Genomic DNA, 21722 nt, shown 5'->3' with positions numbered 1-21722 from the left:
CTACTATAAATTTAGTATATCTGTTAGAAGATTTCTTAGATTGTACAATTTAAAGGCTCATTTTAAATTTTAAGTTATGGATTTTTATTACATATCAAGTTACTCCATAGGGTAAAGCCAGCGCCTAGGTTTAAAACTTTAAATTTTAATACTTCATATTATGTGTGTTAGAAAACTTTGGTTGCAAGTAACAGAAAGTCCATTGACTTAAACTGTAAGGGAAGATACTGGCTCATGTAACTGGAAGAGGGGCAGGCTCTAAAGTCAGACCTGGCTCATCAGAGTCCAGGCTCTGGCCAGAAATGATGGAACTGTAGCAGCCCTAAACTTTACAGCTATACATATCAGTGTCGAAGGGAGAGAGACACCACGGTTTTTGGTTGCATTAATTTAAGAATGAGGAAGTATGCTGCCCAAAAGCCTTAATTTTTTTTGTCCTGTTATTCTGTTGCCTGAATTGGGCTGAACTGGGTCATGTGCTAGTTTCCTGAGCCAGTCCGTCCCTTTGATGAACAAATGCCATGTGCTGATTGGCTTAGGCCTGAGTTCCTGATCTGAGGGGTCAGTTTCTCCTGAACACACACGTGGAAAGAGGAATATGATTCTGAGCAGAAAGCCAGCCAGGCTCACTGTAAAGTAACTGGAATAGTTCGTAGATCTAGAAACGAACAGTTGGGACTCTTAGTTGCAGATAACAGAAAACCCAACCCTTAATGGCTTAAGCACATAAGGGCATTTTATTGGCATTTATTGTGGAAGAGTCCAGAGGTAGAATAGCTGCAGGCCTGGCTGGATTCCCAGCTCAGAGCCTTTTCTGACCTCTGTTACTGCCTCCAGAATCCCAGTAGAGAAAAGAAGGCATGCCAGTCTGGCTAAAATGATAGAAGTTACTTGCATTTTATTTTCTAAATTGAAAATAATAATGTCATAATTTTATAATCATTTTTACTTATAGCCAGTTTATATTTTTAACTCATGTAAAATGTCTTGGCTTTAGCTCTGCGTGGTGTGTAGTTCAAGTCAATTTGCAGTAGAGGATTTACTTAGAGATGTAGTTAAGATTCTGTGGAAGTGCTTATATGAAAACTGTCTTTTTTATTTTGGCCCCATAGATGAAAAACTGTTTAGAACCCTTAAGGAAGAAGGAAATCAATGTGTAAAGGACAAAAATTATAAAGCTGCCCTTAGTAAATACAGTGAATGTTTAAAGATTAACGACCAGGAATGTGCCATATATACCAACAGGCAAGTTCTTTATAACTTGATGCATTTCTTATGTTAATAATTTTTATTTTAAAAAAAGAAATATTAATTGCCAAAGTTTGCTTTTCATGGTACTGGGAATGTTATAGCAAATTGTCCGAAATGAGTGTTTTTCAAAGGGGTGGGACCATAGGAAATCTGAAGAGATGGAAAAAATGAGGTGAGGGAGGGACCGTAGCTCTGACGTACTCTGTGTGTTACCGGTTTCCTGCAAGTCAGTGTTGCTGCTTTGCCTGGTCCTGCTCTGACTTGGCATTTCAAGTATTTTGGCATTTCTCTGTGTTTTGTCTGCATTTGCAGCTAGCTGGGCCAGGACATTGCCCAGCGTGGTGGGAGGAGGAATCGGTTCCCTTTCAAAGGAGTGTCTTAGGGAGCAATGCCCTTTTCCTTCTGAAGCACTGAGGGCAGGGACCAGCATCTTTTATAGTGTGCAGTGGGAGTGGGCAGATTGTTCTAGAATGCTGCTCAGGTGCCATGTTTACCATATATGGTAAAAGATCCCTATTTAGAATGTCGTGATTTGGGGGTTTTTAGAGAGTGGATAGAGTATGGGTTAACAAGTTCTTACAGGAACTCACAACATGAGTTTTTCTAGCCATTTCAGATAAATGCTTTTTAACTCAAGCTCTCACCACTTTGTTTTTGTACATGTTCTCCTCCATTGGCAATTGGCAATCTTTTTGCCAAAAAACTTTTATTGTCACTAAATCCTACAGATATTTTTTGCTCCTCTTGCTCCTGGTGGTGCAGTGGTTAAGTGCTCAACTGCTAACAGAAAGGTCAGCAGTTCGAACCCACCCAGCTGCTGTGCAGGAGAAAGATGGGGCAGTCTGCTTCTGTAAAGATTTACAGCCTTGGAAACCCTATGGAGCAGTTCTGCTCTGTTCTATATAGTGTCGCTATGACTCAGAATTAACTTGAGGGCAGTGGTTTGGTTTTTTGGTTTGGCCTCTGTTTAACCTGTGCAGCACCGGACATTATTACCTGCCTGGTTTTCCTGGAGCCCCCTCTGCCCCGGCAGCAGTGGCAGACTGCTCCCTCTGCGGGCTTTTCTTTCCCTGGTATTCTCAGCTTTCTGAAGGTCTGGGTTCTTTTCTTGCTTACATACTCTCTGACCATTTCATCCTCTCCCAGATCTCTCTCTTCTGAGCTCCAGGGCTGTACCCTCACCTGCCTTCTGCACTCACTACTGGTTTTCACCCTGGCTGATGCCTCCCTCTCCCTGATCTCCCTTCTCTTGTCAGTGAGCAAACCCCGGTGGTCCTACCTTCTAAATACCTCTTCAGTGTGACCCTTCCCACCTTCACCATCACTCCCTGGCTCTGGGCCACTATTTTCTCTTCCTGATGCCTGCAACATCCCCTACAATGACTCTGAACAGCCTTGTTCCCTCTGGTCTCATTCTCCAAATTGCAGCTCACGTGATCTTTCTGAAACATGGCAAACATGTCAGTCCCTATTTAGAAACCCTTCAGTGCATCTCTGAAGCTCAACCTCCTAGCCATGATTTACAAGGCCCTTTCACGATCTGGCCTGGCGACGCTTGCAGCCTCATTCCTGCACTTTGGCTGTGGAACGTTTCTCAGCTCATCGAGAGTACCATGTTCTCTCCCACCATAGGCGTTTGCTCAGGCTATACCCTTGGCCTCCACTTTCCATCTCTCCATCTTAACCCCCTCAACGCAGTGCCATTACATTGGATACTTCTTACTTCATACTTTTGGATTCAACTTAAACTGTCACTTCTTCCAGGAAGGCTTCCATAACTACTCCATCCTCCACGTCCATCCCTCCAGATCTGATTAGGTTGTCAGCTGTTGACTCCCAGAGCACCCTGTACAGATTTGATTGTGTTTGCTTGTTTTAATTGTCTGCTCCACTATACTGTCTCCTCTTTGATGGCTAGGAGTGTATTTTATATGTAATTGTATCCCCAGTGCCATAATTTCATGTATTGCAAGAAAGTGCCATAATTGGAGTAAAATATTACGTTTCAGTTGGAACTGTTGTGGTATAAAAGCAGACTTATCGAGTTATTATTTTCTGATTTTTATTAGCTGCCTAAATTTATAGATATGCCATCTTTACCTTTCATAATCCTGAGTTCTGTTGTATTATGCTAGAGCTCTCTGTTACTTGAAGCTATGCCAGTTTGAAGAGGCAAAGCAGGACTGTGATGAGGCGCTTCAGATAGATGATGGGAACGTGAAAGCTTGCTATAGACGAGCTCTGGCTAATAAAGGACTCAAGGTGAGAGATCTTCATCTTAACATATAAGTTTCAGCTCTGAACAAATCAAGTACTTTTCACAAACATAGGCCTGGGGGTCACAGAGCGGGGGGAATGCGCTTATCCTGGGATTTAATCCTAGTTCTATACTGACCAGTCCTGAAACCCTGGAATAGGCCTCAGAGTTTAGCCCTAACTATAACGTGGTTCCATCCAGCTCAAAATTTAGGATTTTCTAATTTTGTAAGTAATAGGTTCGCTTTAAAGGACAGAAAATTCAGTTACTGAAGGCTACCAGAAATGCCACCAAGTTCCTCCAGCAAGGATTGGAGTTACAAGTTGGAGGGGGCATTAGAATGGACCACCCAGTGGAAGTTGGTAGAGAAAAATGAGAGATTTGGAAGTTTGTGGTAAGCTGGGCCTTCAGCTGGCTGCTAGCCAGTGTGAGCCTGTAGCAAGGCATTCTTCTCTAAGAAAACCACACCATTAGTTTAGAAGAAAAATAATATTTTATAATTGCACTTTTCTTTATGCTGATTCTTCTGCATAAAAATCCTGATGAGCAAATACTCATCTGTGTAGAAAATAATACCACAAGGAAATACCAGGAACATATTGGGAAATGGCATTTCCTCAAATGATATCTTTAAACTGTCACTTTTATTAAGGTCTGATACATGAAATTCATACATTTGTAAGTGTGCAGGTCATTGACTTTTGATAAATGTAAATCCTCATGTAGCCACCCCCCAGTCAAGATAAAGCTCATTTCCACCTTTCCAGAAAATTCCCTATATCGCTTGCAATCAATCTCCCTCCCTTCACCCCCATCCCAGGCAATGAGTGATCTAATTCCTATCACTGTAGATTAGTTTTGCCTCTTCTTGATGTTAACATAAATATAATTATATACAGTATACTCTTTGACCTCTTTTGCTCAGCGTACCATGTGAGATTATCCACATTTTGTGTGTGTCAGGAATTTGTTCCCTTTATTGTGGAGTTGTATGAATACACCACACTGTTTGAACATTCAGTGGTGGATGGCATTTGGATTGTTTCCAGTTTGAGGCTGTTAGGAATGAAACTGCTCTGACCTTTGCACGTGTTTCTATGGACTTGTTCACAAACGGCACAGCCGGAGCCCAGGTGTGGGTGGGGCTGGGGAGAGAGTCATGTCATGAAGGGCATGCACTTGATTCTGAAGGTGATGGGAGCCCCTGAAGGGTGGTAAATAGTGTCATGACGGATCAGATCTGGGGCAGCATGGAAGGTGGATCAGAAGGGGAGCCAGCATGCAGTAGGGAGAAAAGTGAGAGGCCACCAAGGTGAGAAATGCCTGAGGGAAGGTACTGGCAGAGGGAAGAGAGAAGGGAAGGGATTGATTCACTTGTTCCTTCAGGGGTGAACTTGTTTGAAGGTAGAGTTGATAGGACATCGTGAGCCGTAGAATGTGTGTTGGGGAAGGAAGGACAGGGCTACCACCCAAATTTCTGGTTGGAGCGGCCAATAACGGAGGGCGTGCAAGAGGAAGGACAGGTTTGAGGAGCGAAGGGGATAGTTCAGCTTTTAGCTTATTGAGTCTGACAGGGTTCTTTTAATTCCACCCTGTCACTGACAGGGAAACATCTAAAAGTTTATTCTACCGTAAAGCTAAGTTTTGTTGGAGGGAGCAGTCATGTTTTTGCATGGCAAATCAAGTGAGGACAATCTCTATGCATGCTATTCCAGACCATAGATCCACTCAGGCTCCGTGGAGAGCTGAGTGATACCCATGCTTCTTAACAGGACACAAATGCCTTCGGATAGTCCCTGTAGTCATATGGCTACACTGCGTTTACAGTGTCCACCTGACCTTGTTGTTATTTGGTGCTGTTGAGTTGGTTCTGACTCATAGCAACTGTATATACAACAGAATGAAACACTGCCTGGTCTTGCACTTTCCTCAAAGTCATTGCTGTGTTTGAGCCTGTTGTCGTGTCAGTCCATCTTGTTAAGGATCTTCCTCTTTTACACTGACCCTCTACCAGAAATGAAGTCCTATTCCAGGGATTGGTCCCTCCTGATAACATGTCCAAAGTAAGTGAGACGAAGTCTTGCCAGCTTTGCTTCTAAGGAGCATTATGACTGTGTTTCTTCCAAGACACATTGTTCATTCTTCTGGCAACCTACAGAATATTCAGTGGTCTTCACCAACACCATAATTCAAATGCATCAGTTCTTCTTCAGACTTCCTTATTCATTGCCCAGCTTTGGTGTATGAATGAGGCGATTGAAAACGCCATGGCTTGGGTCAAGCATACCTTAGCCCTCAAGGTGACATCTTTGTTTTTCAGCACTTTAAAGAGGTCTTTTGCAGTAGGTTTGCCAAATTCAATATGTCATTTGATTTCTTGATGGCTGCTTCCCTGGGCATTGATTGTGGGTCCAAGTAAAATGAAATCCTTGACAACTTTAGTCTTGTCTTCTTTATCATGATATTGCTTATTGGTCCAGCTGTGAGGATTTTTGTTTTCTTTATGTTGAGGTGTAATCCATCCATCTTCATCAGCAAGTGCTTCAAGTCCTCTTCACTTTCAGCAAGCAAGGTTGTGTCACCTGCATATTGCAGGTTATTAATGAGTCTTCCTCTAATCCTGATGCTGCGTTCTTCATATAGTCCAGCTTCTCGGATTATTTGCTCAGCATACAGATGGAATAAATATGGTGAAAGGATACAATCCTGACACACACCTTTCCTGATTTTAAACCAAGGAGTATCCCCTTGTTCTGCTTGAATGATTGCTTCTTGGTCTATGTACAGGTGCATGAGTACAGTTAACTGTTCTGGAATTCCCATTCTTCACAATGTTATCCATAATTTGTTATGATCCACACAGTCGAATGCTTTTGCATGGTCGGTCCAACACAGGTAAACATCTTTCTGGTATTCTCTGCCTTTCAGCCAAGATCCGTCTCACATCAGCAATGATATCCCTCATTCTGCGTCTTCTTCTGAATCTGGCTTGAATTTCTGGCAGTTTCCTGTCAATGTACTGCTGCAACCGCTTTTGAATGATCTTCAGCAAAATTTGACTTACATGTGCTATTAATGATATTATTCAATAATTTCTGCGTTCCTTTCTTTGGAGTGGGCACAAATATGGATCTCTTCCAGTCAGTTGGCCAGGTAGCTGTCTTCCAAATTTCTTGGCATAGACAAGTGAGTGCTTCCAGTGTTGCATCCGGTTGTTGAAATGTCTCAATTGGTATTCCATCAATTCCTGGAGCCTTGTTTTTCACCAGTGCCTTCAGTGCAGCTTGGACTTTTTCCTTCAGTACCATTGGTTCTTGATCATATGCTACCTCTTGAAATGATTGAACATCAACAGATTCTTTCTGGATCAGTGACTTTGTATGTTCCCTCCATCTTTTGATGCTTCCCGCATTGTTTAATGTTTTGCCCATAGAGTCCTTCAAAATTGCAACTCGAGGATTGAATTTTTTTTTTCAGTTCTTTCAGCTGAGAAATGCCGAGTGTGTTCTTCCCTTTTGGTTTTCTAACTCCAGGTCTTTGCACATTTCATTGTAACATATTACCTTGTCTTCTCAAGCCACCCTTTGAAATCCTGGGTTCAGCTCTTTTACTTCGTCATTTCTTCCTTTCACTTTAGCTACTCTGTTCAACAGCAAGTTTCAGAGTCTCTTCTGACATCCATTTGGGTCTTTTTTTCTTTTTAATGAGCTTTTGCTTTCTTCATGTGTGACGTCATCCCACAACTCATCTGGTCTTCAGTCATTCGGTCATTTCGTGTTCAGTGGGTCAAATCTATTCTTGAGATGGTCTCTAAATTCAGGTTGGATATATTCAGGGTTGTACTTTGACTCTCACAGACTTGTTTTAATTTTTTTCAGCTTCAATTTGAACTTGCATATGGCCTTGTTCTGATGATACTGAGCTTCTCCATCATCTCTTTCAACAGATGTAGTCAATTTGATTCTTGTGTATTCCATCCGGTGAGATTATAGTCACTGTTTATTTTGTTGAAAAAATGTATTTCCAATGAGTAAGTCATTGATTTTGCCAAATTCCATTATGGGGTCTCCAGTGTCATTTCTATCACCAAAACCATATTTTCCAACTACTGATCTTTCTTCCTCGTTTCTGACATTCACATTTCAATTACCAGTAGTTATCTATGCATCCTAATTGCATGTTTGATCAATTTCAGACTGCAGAAGTTGGTAAATATCTTCAGTTTATTCAACTTTGGTGTTAGTGGTTGGTGCATAAATTTGAATAATAGTATTAACTGGTCTTCCTTGTAGGCATATGGATATTATCCTGTCAGTGACAGTGTTGTACTTCAGGATAGATCTTGAAATGTTCTTTTTGGCAATGAATGTGTTGCTGTTCCTCTTCAATTTGTCATTCCCAGCATAGCAGACCATACGATTGTCTGACACAAAACGGCCAGTACCAGTCCATTTCAGCTCACTAATGCCTAGAATACTGATCTTTAAGCATTCCATTTCGTTTTTGATAGCTTCCAATTTTCCTTGATTCATACTTCATACATTCCATGTTCCCATTACCAATGGATGTTTGAAGCTGTTTCTTCTCATTTTGAGTTGTGTCACATCAGCAAATGAAGGTCCCAAAAGCTTGACTCCATCCACGTCATTAATGTTGATTTTACTTCGAGGAGGCAGTTCTTACCCAGTTGTATTTTGAGTGCCTTCCAATCTGAGGGACTCGTCTTCTGGCAGTTTATCAGACAATGTTCAGCTGCTATCTGTAATGTTTTCACCAGCCAGTTTTTTTTTTCAGAAGTAAATCTCCAAGTCCTTCTTACTAGTCTGTCATAGTCTGGAAGCTCAGCTGAAACCTCTCCACCATGGGTGACCCAGTTGGTATTTGAAATAGTGGTGGCATAGCTTCCAGCATCACAGCAACACTCAAGCTACCACAGTACAACAAACAAACTGACAGTGGTGGCATGTGACTTTACCCACTTCTTATGTGTTAGTGGACACCCTGGTGGTGTAGTGGTTAAGAGCTACGTCCGCTAGCCAAAAGGTCGGCAGTTTGAATCCACCAGGCGGTCCTCGAAAACTTAATGGGGCCGTTCTATTCTGTCCAGTAGGGTTGCTATGAGTTGGAATCGACTCCACGGCAGTGATTTTTGGGGGTGGGGGGTTGTGTTAGTAATGTACATATTTGTAAACTTTATGTAAAGACTTCTAGCTGGTGTGTGGCTCCAAGAATACTTTTTTAAAAGGAGCCTTCTTTGGAATTCACTCTTAACTTCTTTTGAGCCTAATGGATTTGGGTAAATGAGGCATAGATCTGCGTGACTCATAAGTTTAGAATAAGCTCAAACTCCTGGCTGTCTGTCTCTTTGAACCTGTTTACCTGATTAAAAGTCAAAAGCTGTCCCTAATGAAAGACTGGAATTTTATACTTCCTTCAAATGAATTCTAGAAATTGTATTATGAGGCAGAAAGATAATCCCAAATTTGAGTAATCCGGTCCCACTAGATTATGAGTCTGGTAGCTTGTTTTTCCAGTCAGACTTCTTAAACAGCTTGATTTACGTGTTCGAGTTATGTGCCAAATGAATTTAATTTCAGGATCTTTAAAGGCTACCACTGCTTTTAAAATGCGTCAGAACTCACGCCTTGGTCCTTCAAGAGTGAACATGATGAGGAAGTGGACCTGCCATAGCTCTCAGGGGAACACTTTGCTTTCTCAGGGTTTTATGTTTTTCCTAGATGCCTTTAATAGTTTATTTTGCCAGTTTTGAAAAACAGGGGCTTTCCTTAACATGCAGCTGTTCTTCACAAGAAAAGACAGCTGAGCATTTGCCTTTATTTACAATTTATGTCTTTTATCAAGTGCCAGTTATGTGGTCCCTCATGCATCTGTCAGTTTGTCGTACTGTGGGGACTTGCATGTTGCTGTGATGCTGGAAGCTATGCCATGGGTACTCAGATACCAGCAAGGTCACCCATGGTGGACGGTTTCAGCTGAGCTTTCAGACTAAGACAGACTAGGAAGAAGAACCCAGCGGTCTACTTCTCCAAAGAATTAGCCAGTGAAAACCTTATGAATAGCAACTGGACCAAGAAGCAACATCATGATAAACAGAGAAGAGATTGAAGTTCTAAAGGATTTCATTTTACTTGGATCACAGTCATCAGCCACGGAAGCAGCAGTCAAGAAATCAAAAGATGCATTGGTTTGGGCAAATCTACTGCAACAGATATCTTTAAAGAAGCTTTAAGAAGCAAAGATGTCACCTGGATTACTAAGGTGCACCTGAGTCAAGCCATGGTGTTTTCAATCGCTTCATATGTGTGTGAAAGCTGGACAATGAATAAGGAAGACCAAAGAATTGATGCCTTTGAATTGTGGTGCTGGTGAAGAATATTGAATATACTACAGACTGCCAAAAGAACAAATAAATCTGTCTTGGAAGAAGTGTGGCTAGAGTGCTTCTTAGAAGCAAGGATGGCGAGACTTCATCTCACATACTTAGGACGTGCTATCAGGAGGGATCAGTCTCTGGGGAAGGACATTATGTTTGGTAAAGTAGAGGGACAGCAAAAAAGAGGAAGACCCTCAAGGAGATGGATAGATGCAGTGGCTGCAACAGTGGGCTCAAGCGTAACGATTGTGAGGATGGTGCAAGACCAGGCAGTGTTTTGTTCTGTTGTACATAGGGCTGCTATGAGTCAGAACCTACTCAGTGGCACCCAACAACAATAATTATGTGCTTAGCGTTGGGAGCACAGAGGTGAATAAGACATGGTGCCTTCCTTAAGGAACTTGGTCATTTGGGGATGCTGCAAGGCAAAAAATATCAAGAAGTAGTATCTTATAATTGTTGCTATTATAGTTTAAGCAAATCTATTAATAGTAAATAATGTCACAAATGTCTGTGATTATACTATTTTTTTTTAAAGGCCTAATGAGGCTCTTAGCAACTTTCAATGTTCTCCTTTTTGCCAGATCCACACATTTCTCTATATAGTAGCTCTGCTCTTCCTTGGCCTCTGCGTGGCTGGTTTTCCTTCAGGTCTTGGTGTCTCTGACAACTGTGTCAAAAGGAGACCTTTCCCCCTCATTAGTATCCATCTCAATCCTTGGTTTTCTTAATTGTTCTAATGTCAGTCTATATTTGATTTATTCATTTGTTTACTTGTCTTTTTATAGTCTCTCCACCCTCTCCCCCAATAGTTGTAAGCTTCCATGAGGACAGGGACTGTGTCTTTTTTGCCACGCTATTTCCAGTTCCAAGGAGCCCTAGTGGCACAGTGGTTAAGTGCTCAGCTGCTAACTGAAAGGTCAACAGTTTGAACCCACCAGCTACTCCATGGGAGAAAGATGTGACAATCTTCTTCCGTAAAGATTACAGCTTTTGGAAACCTTATGGGGAAGTTCTGCCCTGTCCTATAGATTTGCTGTGAGTTGAAATTGACTCGATGGCAACAGGTTTGGTTTTGATTTCACTCCCAGCTCCTAGCACATGGCTGTGTTCAGTGAATATTTGTTCAGTGAATGTACCCAGCCACTCTCTGAGGTCTGACAGGCTGGACCACCTCCTCTTATCCTGCCTCCTTGCTTGATGCCATCTCCACCCTTCCTGCTTCCCACCCCTCTCTTCATACTTGCCTCTGTTTTAACATTTATCAAACTGTATTACCAGCTTTCTCCTGTCTCCCCCAGCCAGACAGATTGCTCTGTAGCAGGGACTTCTACTGAAGGAATGGAGAAATCGATCCTCTCTTTTGGTGTCAGACCTCCATGCCCAAGGCTGTAGCTCACAAACCTCTACTTGCAGTCTTCTCACTTGAGCTCCACACTATTGTCATCTACCTTCTGGTCATTGCTACCTTGATCATCCCAAAGATAACCTTTCAATTTCCTTAGTGTCCCACTTTAAAATGGGGACAGTAAAAGTTAGTCTTTATTAGGTTATTGTGAGCATAAAATGATACTACTTATAAAATGCTTAGAACAGTAAGGGTTAGCTGTTGTTACTTCCTCATCGTGCCCTACTGCCCCATTCCCTTGTCTTTCACATGTGGTTCCTTGCTTAGAACACATAAGACATAAATAAAATGTCATTTTTTCCTACCAGGTTCCAACTGTGCTGTTGTGACACAAGTGGTACTAATAGTAAATAATAAACTATAATTTGTAAATAATTTTTTTTTTTATACATTAGAATGGGTTCAAGATTATCCCTTTAACATGTTACTCTGGTGTGTTGCTCGGGTGGGGGAGGGGGCGTGGAGTTACAGCTGGCCCCTCAGGAATGTCACATAACCACAAAACCAAAAATCCACTGCCAACTCATAGTCCCTATAGAACAGAGTAGAGCTGCCCCACAGAGTTTCCAAGGAGCGCCTGGTGGATTCGAACTGCCGACCTTTTGGTTAGCAGCCGTAGCACTTAACCACTACGCCACCAAGGTTTCCGCATAACCACTAGCATAGCTTAATCTGTGGTCCAGTCTCCAGCACATGGTGTTACTGATGTGTCAGGAATACTTGGAGAGGTTAGACATCATTAGGACTCCTTGCCTCCTCACCAAATCATTTTTGGCTTAACCAAAACATAAATCTAAACTGTAGTTCTAGAGTAAGACCTATTACAGTGGACGATGCTTTTGTGGCATTTGTCTGCCACCAGATTCACTAGCCATGTCTTGTTGGTCTTAGACTCCCCTTCTTTTTCCTCTTTAGTGCCTTGTCTGACTCTTAAATGGAAGGATAAACATTGAATTTATCCTGTTTTGAACAGTATGCGACTTCGGAGGGTTTTATGGAAAAAGAGGACTATAGTGAAAACTAACATTTGTGTAGCTCTGTACAGGTTTAAAACCACTTACATATTATTATTAATTTACTTCGTGGAATAGCCTTGTGAAAGCTAGAATAAAAAAAAAAAATAGGAAGCTTTTATTATCCTTATTTTAAAAATGAGAAAACTGAAGTTGAGAAAGTTTAAGTAGATCTTGGTTAAGTTTCACCCCTAGTAAGTGCTAATATGAACATGTTCATTCTTTCGCTTATTTAATCAGCAAACAGTTAACACGTGCCTATTATGTGTGAGGGACTGTGAAGGCCATGGTGATACAGAATTGAACTTGAGTCTTCTAGCCCCAGAATCTGTGCTTTTTCTTCTAGAATGGATGTTCGCTGAGTTATGGGCTATAATGTTTTGGCTCCACACTCACTCCCTAGGCCTGTGTTTAGTGGTGATAGTGGGGACCCACTGAAGACACCACTCTGCTTGGCTTAGCTTCACTTCGAACCCACGGGGGTTATCTGCCATGTCTCATTTAATTTCTAATTGTTTTCTCTGTCTACTTTCAGGATTATCAGAAAAGTTTAAATGATCTCAATAAAGTTCTCCTATTAGACCCAAGTATTGTTGAGGCAAAGATGGAACTGGAAGAGGTAACCAGATTCCTTAATATTAAGGATAATACAGCATCATTCAGGAAAGAAAAGGAGAGAAGGAAAATTGAGATTCAAGAGGTATTTGTATTTGATTACCTTTGAAAGTACTCTTTTGGGGATCTTATACTAGATTCTAAGGTCATATGCCTATGAGTTCTGCAAAAGTTTTTTTAACTTTGTGTGTTTATTCTGATGATCAACGAGAAAGGTTTAACCAATTACAAAGACAGAACTTCTTCCCAGTGGTAATTAGCCAATGTATTTCTCAACTTGGGCCCATGAATGGTATTGGGAGTTTCCTCATTACTGAAGTTCTTCCTATCTGTGCCCCACCCTCCCCACCCACCATCTTGCCTGTGACTTGTATTGCTTCCACTCCATGAGCTTTGCGTCAGGGTAGACCTGGAGAATCTGGTCTGTTTCAGTGGCCTTATAAGCCATACCCCATGACATTTTCCAGATTGACTCAGACCTTTTTAGCATTCTGAAACAACACTGGATTCATCAGAGATTGTGGTCTATCTCAGAAACAAACCTACCTATGTGATTTCAGATAACTCAAATGTCTTATGCTGTAGCTTTTTACTTTGCTATCACTTAATGCCAACTCATGAATACATGAATATTCATGAATGCCAGTATCATCCCATTTATAGTTTGACATTCCCACTAAGAGTACAAGGCTAATATGTGAAGAAAAGCTAGGAAGTTTTTTTTTCTCTCTCTGAAGAGGGAAGCAAACTGCTTTAAGAGAATTGAAGAATGTAAACTCACTTCTCTGTTAAAGGTAAGGAAATAAGTAAATGTAAAATGTATCATGAAAAAGAGATAAAGTTGCATAGATCTTTTTTATTTTATACAATAGCTTTTGTTCTTGGAAATTATAAAAGTAAAATTTTATCATATTTTTAATATCCAAGTTTTTTTTTTAAACCTTAAAAAAGAATACTTTTCTGAATTGAATTCTTATATAATACCATAAAATTTATGTAAAAATTATAGATTTTACAGTTAATTACAAATTATAGCTTTTTCACTTAGAACTTGACTAAAATACGATGTATCTTATGTTTTAAATTCCCACTGTGATGACTATAATTTATGATGTGGACGGTGAGTGTTGCTCTGTGTCACAGTGTTAGTCCTTTCCTTGTGAAGGTGAGTGAAAGAGAGACGACTGGAGAGACGACTGGGAGGACCTCACCAGATGTCTCCATTGACAGCCTTGCTTCTGAAAAGGGAAATGAAAGCAATGGGCCACCAGAACCCTGTGAGAAACTACAGATCTGCAAGCCTAATAATGCCTATGAATTTGGTCAAGTTGTAAATGCTATAAATACTAGGAAAGATAAAGACGCTTGTGCAGAGCTTTTAGCCATCACTGAACCGAAAGACTTGCCAATGTTGTTGAGTAACAAACTTGAAGGGGACATGTTTCTCCTCTTCATTCAGTCTCTGAAAAATAATCTTATTGATAAAGATCCCTCTTTGGTGTATCAGCATCTTTTATATCTGAGTAAAGTGGAAAGGTTTAAGGTAAGTGGCAAAATGTTTTATGAATAGAGATTGAATAATTTTTTTAGGATTGCCATAACTTTAAAATGTTAATGATTTATGCTAATACAATTTTTCTCCTTTTTGCAGATGATGTTGACACTAATTAGCAAGGGCCAAAAGGAGCAAATCGAACAGCTATTTGATGACCTTTTAAACACATCAACCAACCAGTTTACTTTAGAAGATTTACAGGCCCTCAAAAGGCAGTATGAGCTTTAAGTCAAGATTCCTGTTAGGTCTCTTCCAGGCATGTGTGTGTTCAGTGATGCTAATGAGGTGGTGGTGGGACAGAATTACGTGGATAAAGCCCGACTGAGAAAAGATCCCTTGGTCTGGACCATAATATATTTTACTTATTTTTATATACAGAACATGTATATTCTCTAATCTGCCTTTTACTAGTTGTAAATATTCTCTTATGTACCAGAGAGCCTAGCGTCTTTATATTTAACAATAAGTATAATAAGTATATTTGGAACTTGTTCAAAATGCATTTTAAGTTATACTACACATTTTCTTTTAATAACTCGTTAAAAATTTGAGTTAAATTGCATTTCTTTGGGCTATGACAGAGTCCTCTTCGGTTTAGCAGAAATGTATTTGCAATTATTTTTAAAAGAAAGTCATTAACAGTGATTATTATATTATCTTTATTTCCTGTTAAGATCTATAAATAAATCCCATTTTATACTGCTTATGGATACAGTCAGTTAAGATGAAATCCCAATTCAAGTCTATGCTATGATAAAACCATATGATTATTAAATAAATTGTGTTTATTAATTTACAGCTATAAGAGGAACTTATTTTTTCTAATATGGAAACATTGCCTTATAATTTAAGACCAAAATTTGCTAAAAATTTCTAACACTTTTTATTAGATTTTAAGAAGTTAGTTTCCCTTTTATATTGCCTAAACCAAAGGAACTACTATATAAAAGCAAACTAAGCCTGTATTTCTATTTGAATTGTCATCCCCTCATTTTCCCCAGACATTTCAATGTATCCCCATCCCCTTTTTGTTTTCTGCTTTAAACGTGACCGTATTTATTCCCTTACTGTAAAAGGGAAAATCAAGAACTCTTATCACAGTGAAGCTCCTCCTGATTGTTCACTGGGTCAGAGTAAAGGTATTTCTTGTAATAAAGCATTCAGGGCTCTATCAGTATACTGTCATTTATTCCTGTAGTCTGTAGTCAGTTCCCTTTTTCTGGAGAATTTTCTTGTTCATTTTCTTAGTAAAGATGAAAGATAAAATATCACGTTCATTATTTCCATATCCATTTACTATTTAATCTTTTATAATTACAGACTATATCAAAAATCATCTTGGGTAAACGGTAACTTTCAAACTGTGTGCCATTTTCCTTTTCTTTCTTTTGTTCATTCATGAAAATCTGCTATAATAGGTACTTAATTCCAACCTTAATGCAAACAAATATAACAGGTTTTCCCTTTTTGTTGTTGTTGTTAGGTGATGTTGAGTCAGTTTGGACTCATAGCGACCCAATGTACAACAGAGCACAACACTACCTGGTCCTGCCCTTTGTAATACTATTAAATTTTTATAATAGTAAATGACGGATTGTGTTAAGATTGTACCCTGTGTATGGAGTTTACTTATGGAAACGGGACCCCTCTTTTCCTTTACATAGCAACAGGAGATTTAGAGTAACTTCATAGTAAAGACACAATAAAAAGAAAACTTTCTTTTCTGTTGACAATTACATATCCAGCACCTAGCACAGTGCCTAATACAGTCATGTCGATATTTATAACTGATAGTTCTTCATCTTTAGTTTGTGCCAGGCACTGCTCATAAAGCTTATCCCACATTATCTAATTTAACCTCCTAACAATTCTGTTACAGATGAGGAAAGCACGGTATAGAGAAGGTTGTATAGATTAACACCAAAGTGTTACAAAAGGGTCACAAAAGTGATAGGTCCCAGATTCAAACCTGGGCAGTCTGTCTTTTGAACTCATCAACACTGTGCTGTGTGATGAAAACTATTTATTAAATATATGATGGAATAATGAATAAACTGCCTGGCCTTCAAGAGTTACAGCTTAGTGGAGGCAAGGAATATGTAAACGACCAATTTTGGTAAACTAATAGAGGTATTTATAGTGATGACACAGAGCAAGAGGAGCACTCAGTCCTGCTTGTGGGGGGTGGGGGGGAAGGTTTCAAGGAGGAAGTAATCTACCAGCCTGAGTTTGTCACATGGTGGAGAAACAAGGACATGTCAGGCAGAGGAGCAGAGATGCAAAGACATCAAGGTGCTCAACAGCTTGAACGGAAGTTGTGAAATACCTTGGTATGTTCAGGGGACTGAGAGTTTAATATTAATGGAGCATAAGGTTTGTGTGAAGGTGGTAATACCTGGATAGAATAGAGAGTTGTATGCTACATGTAAGATGGCAGGAAGTCTCAGAGTTTTAAATATACAAGTAGTTCCTTTGTGGGTCAGGCATTACTACTCTTAGCCAATACCTTTCTTCCCCATCTGGGTATACACAAGACTATACTTCTCAGCCTCTTTGTGATTGGCTGCATCATGTAACCAATTCTAGCAGTGGGTGTGGGTAGAAGTGACATGTGTGTCACTTCCTGGGCCAAAGTATACAAGAGCTGGCAAAGCCCTCTGGCTGACCTTCTCCTTGCTACAGAGACCAAGAAGGCCTCATGTTCCAGTGCAGTTACAAGGTGATGGTACCTCCCAGCTTGGTTTGAAGCAGAGTCCCACCAATTTGCAAAGGACACATGGCAGGTATAAAACATAAACTTTGTATTAAGCCATCATGTGCACTGTCATAGCACTTACCACATTGGTATTTTTGCATTTACCTGCCTGTAACAGCAAAGTCTGATTCATTCGCTCCCCCGTCTTGCTCAGCAGGATGCCTGGCACAACACTCAATACACCCTCACTGAATGAATGAGAAGCATTACTAACTGTATCACCTTATTCTTGGTACACACACATTAAAGTGCTCCACTGGAATGTCAGCACTCGTTACCTCTAATTGCTGTGAATCATGCATCTGGAAGTTAGAAAAGTCTCAAATACAGTAAGTCTAGAGAGTGCGCGTTATTCATCATAGAAGCTTAACTCATGCCTCAAAGACCTTATAAGCAAAGTTCCAAGGCACAGGTGAAAAGGAAGGAAAAAGGCAAAGGCTCTTCAGTGAAAACTAGACATGAAAATTATTTACTAGGTATGTATAGGGTCACTGTGAGTTGGAATTGACTTGATGGCAGTGGGTTTGGTTTTTTTTTAATCCTGAGCAGATCACAATTGCTGTAGGCATAACTGCTTTTTTTTGTAAAATGTTATCTGGGCTGACATTTCATGTGTTACAAAGCTCATGTATGAAAATGCTTTCTAAGCGGTATACTATTGCTGGTTCACAGACGAACGAAAGGTCCCCCCCAACCCCGTATGGAGCTTGAATCTAGAGTTCCACATTTCCTGACTACTTCTTGTTGTGTGCCGTCAATTCCAACTCAGCAACCCTATATGACAGAGTACAACTGTCCCATAGGGTTTCCTAGGCTGTAATCTTATTAACAGGAGCAGATTTGCCAGGTCTTTTCTCCCACGGAGCTGCTGGTAGGTTAGCAACCAAACACTTAACCATTGTGCCACCAGGACTCCTTTGTCTCCTAACTATGGACCATCATTGGCTTCTGTAGTTGTTAGCACATGTTCCCATGGCCCATTACCCATGTCTCCCTCAGCCTCAGGACCTTGACTAAAATAACAGGCTATCCCACGTGACTGCTCCAATCAGCTTTCTTCCCTTTTCACCAATTCTTCCCCCCCCCCCCGCAGAGAGTATTCTTCCTTTTAATGCTCACCCCTCATCTGTGCTCTTGACCCCATCTCCTCTTCTTCCAGGACTCGCCTCCAAGAGTAATGCCTTCTTACATCCGCAATCTCTTGCCACTGCCTTCTTCCTCTCAGCCTACAAACCTATTCAACTTTTCACATAAAGAAAAGTCCTTTCAGCCTCAAGCTTCCATCCTTTCCTATAGTCATGTTTTAAAAATAACTTTGGCCATTTTCCCCACTTCCCATTTACTCCTTTTTAAAAGGAAATTTGGCTTCGGACTCCCTTCACTAGTTAAACTGTTCTCAACAACCATGTTCAAATCCAGCAGCTTTTTCTCAGTTGTAGAATTAGGTTACGTTATAGCCTGAAGACATTTCTTTTAGAGATCATCTTATCTAAATTTAATCCCTTTATTTATACTAAAGCCTAAATAAGAATACAACTGAGAATACTGCCTATTTTGAAATGCAGAGAAACTGTAACTATACTGGTTTCCCCCTTTTGCTAAGATTTATTTGTGGGCAAAGGAGATGAAATTTGAAAAGTGAAGAGGCAAGCCTTATGTGCAGGTACAACATTGAGTCCAAAAAGGCCGTTGTATTTCTGAACTGCTCAGAAGGCACCATAATATACTTTAGACAAACTCGGAGAGTACTTGTTGCATTAGCAAGATCTCAAAGTGCAAAGGGCTCTACATATTGACAGTGTAAAGTGATGGATATGTTGAAAATTTGATTATCTGTCAGGAAAGCTTCAAAGACATGGCGATGCTGGTTTAACCTTTTCATTTTCTCTTCTTGATGGATCTCGGGGAAAATGCCCTTCATCCTCCCAATTTGTGGTGCCTCACTGATAGAAACAGTGTACTTCTTACACTTTTCTAGAGATCTTCTCAGGAGGAAGCAGACAGGGTTGATTCTGTGTTATGTGCAGAGATTAATCAGGAGTTAGTGTAGAACATTACATTAACGTTATTTCAAATGTATTTTCTTATACTTGTTTTTCTAATACATTACGGGCTTTGCTTTCTAGGAACAGGCAGGAGCAAAGGATGTTCCTTTGGAATTTGTTTTACTTTCCTTTTAGCTTACAAGCGCTACCCTGACCAGAAGCATGCCTAGAAAATGATGTGAAGTCACAGAATCCTGCCTTCTCTGAGTTCTCTATACAGGAATAGCTAAGTGTTAGCAGAGATCCCCTGTCTCGGGAATACAATGAATTCCATCAAAGTTTATAGGTTTTGATGCCTTTTGCTAAAAATCATGTAAAAGAGATAGTTGAAGGTTAATTGATGGTAGAAAAATCAATGAAAAACAAGCAAGGGACAGAGTATGAAACTCGCACAACTGCCTTTCTCTCCTTTTCTCTAGGAGACTGCTTAAGAGCATCAGATAAACTTGGAATCAACTCCCAGCTCTACTTATGAGCTGTATGACCTTGCAGACTTCAGGTTCCTCATCTGCAAAATGGGGATACCTTCCTACCATTCAGAGTTGTTGTATTATGTAGTTCATGTAAAATGCCTGGTGGTACTTAATAAGATGTAACACCTTTTCTTCCCATTTGTATAATTGCTTTCTTCCCATAATTACATTTATCTCATCTATGTTTAAAAAAGATTAAGAAAGTTCCTTTAAATACTATGGACACCTTCATTTTTTACCTACTGAATAAGAGATACTCATTAAGACCCCTCCAATAGAAATAGTATAGCCAGAGAAGTGGCTGGCCTTGGATCTCTGGTGCCATCTCCTGGGAGTTGGTCATGTTACAATAGCTAAGAGATGCCTCCACAGGTTGTGGCAACATGCAAACGGGTGAACGTTCAAAGAGTCTGGTCCAGGCTGGTCGGTGCTTAGTAAATGTTTTGTTGAATGAATGAAAGTAAAGGATACTGCCCTAAAAGGTCCTTTGGTTTCCAAAGTTTAAAGGAATTCCTGTTATTGAGAATGACACTTTAAATATTTCTCAAAGACTGGTACTTGGGATATTTGCATCAGAATCACCTGGGAATCTTAGAGTCCAGGGAATTGAGAATCTGGCTTTAAAAGTACATCCTGTAAGGTTCTTATGCACGTTGGAGTATGTGGCCCACTAGTCTAAAAGGTGAATGCACAGTCACTAACATCTGAGTTGCATGGGCACTGTAAGTGAACTAACGTATTTATTACCGTCTCAACCAAGTACTGTGGCCGATAAATAAAACAGACAGTTCCTATTTTAGAGAGCTTATGCTTAATTTGCAAAGCCTGGTGGCGTAGTGGTTAAGTGCTGTGGCTGCTAACCAAAAGGTCTGCAGTTCGAATCCACCAGGCAGGCGCTCCTGAGAAACTCTATGGGGGCAGTTCTGCTTTGTCCTATAGGGTCGCTATGAGTGGGAAGTAATGGACTCGACGGCAAAGGGTTTTTTTTTTTTTTTTTAAAGCTTAAGTTGGAATAAATAAGCAATAAAACCTAGTTAAAGTTTTAAAAAAAAATCAATTAAATGTACAAGTGTCAAAGGGCCAAGTACAGTCAATGAAGGTTTTCAGAGGAAGAGGGTAAATCTAAGCCAGGTTTTGAAACCGACACGGGTCAACGAGAAGGAAGAGCTCAGTATGACTGAATTACTCTACTGTAGAATTTCCAGTATCACAGGCACTAGAAACAATCTAAAACTCTGCCATTGCAGGCAGGCACGCTTCACTGTGCAGCAGGGCAGAAACGAGGCAAGGGTTTTAATGGGGACTAAATCAAATCCAAAAAGAGCCAAAAATTTAAACTGACTAGCTGCCATTTGACCTCTTTTATGCCCGTTTCCCACCTATAAGATAGGACCGAGTACTTGCTGCTATAATTAAACAGTGGGGTGGGGAGACTATATTTTTTAATTGCTTTTTTTTTTTTTTTTTGCCATTTTAACCATTTTTAAGTGTAGAATTCAATGACGGTAATCACATTCACCATGTTGTGCTGCCATCGCCACTTTTTCCACATGTTTTTCGCCAACCCAAGCAGCAACTCAATACCCTTCAGCAGTAACTCCCCATTTGCTCCTCCCCCGGCTTCTAGTAACCACTGATAAACTTTGTGTCTATGCCTTGGCCTATTCTAGATTATTTCATATAAGTGGGATCATACAGTATCGTTTTCAACAAACACAATTTTCATCCTACCTAGTTCATATTTGTGTTCAAACAAGGGCAAAGATTTCACACTGGTGGCAAAGAGCCCAGCAGTTTGAATGCACCAGCCACTCCTTGGAAACCCTATGGGGCAGTTCTTAACCTGTCCTATAGGGACGCTATGAGTCAGAATCGACTCAAAGGCACACAGCTGCTATTGTTGTTGCATGTTATAACATGGATGAACATTGAAAAGATTATGCTAAGTGAAAGAAC

At 40.2% G+C, this 21722-nt stretch overlaps 1 protein-coding gene across 4 annotated transcripts in view; it reads left to right on the top strand.

Annotated features, from left to right (window-relative positions):
- SPAG1 (sperm associated antigen 1) overlaps positions 1-16230 on the top strand; it is an 88787-nt gene extending 72557 nt beyond the window's left edge. For 3 of the 4 annotated variants that reach the window (XM_049853788.1, XM_049853791.1, XM_049853789.1), the window contains 5 exons: positions 1113-1245; positions 3387-3513; positions 12859-13023; positions 14104-14481; positions 14590-16230. In XM_049853788.1, coding sequence (XP_049709745.1) covers positions 1113-1245; positions 3387-3513; positions 12859-13023; positions 14104-14481; positions 14590-14721 — 935 coding nt within the window. In that variant the 3' untranslated portion in view covers positions 14722-16230. The remainder of the gene's footprint in view (positions 1-1112; positions 1246-3386; positions 3514-12858; positions 13024-14103; positions 14482-14589) is intronic. The other variant, XM_049853790.1, reaches the window with a different exon arrangement.
- The last annotated feature ends 5492 nt before the right edge of the window (positions 16231-21722 follow it).

The sequence above is a fragment of the Elephas maximus genome, chromosome 15 (genome assembly GCF_024166365.1).
Source record: "Elephas maximus indicus isolate mEleMax1 chromosome 15, mEleMax1 primary haplotype, whole genome shotgun sequence".
In the NCBI taxonomy this organism is placed as follows: Eukaryota; Metazoa; Chordata; class Mammalia; order Proboscidea; family Elephantidae; genus Elephas; species Elephas maximus.
This window is presented reverse-complemented; position numbering and strand designations above follow the sequence as displayed.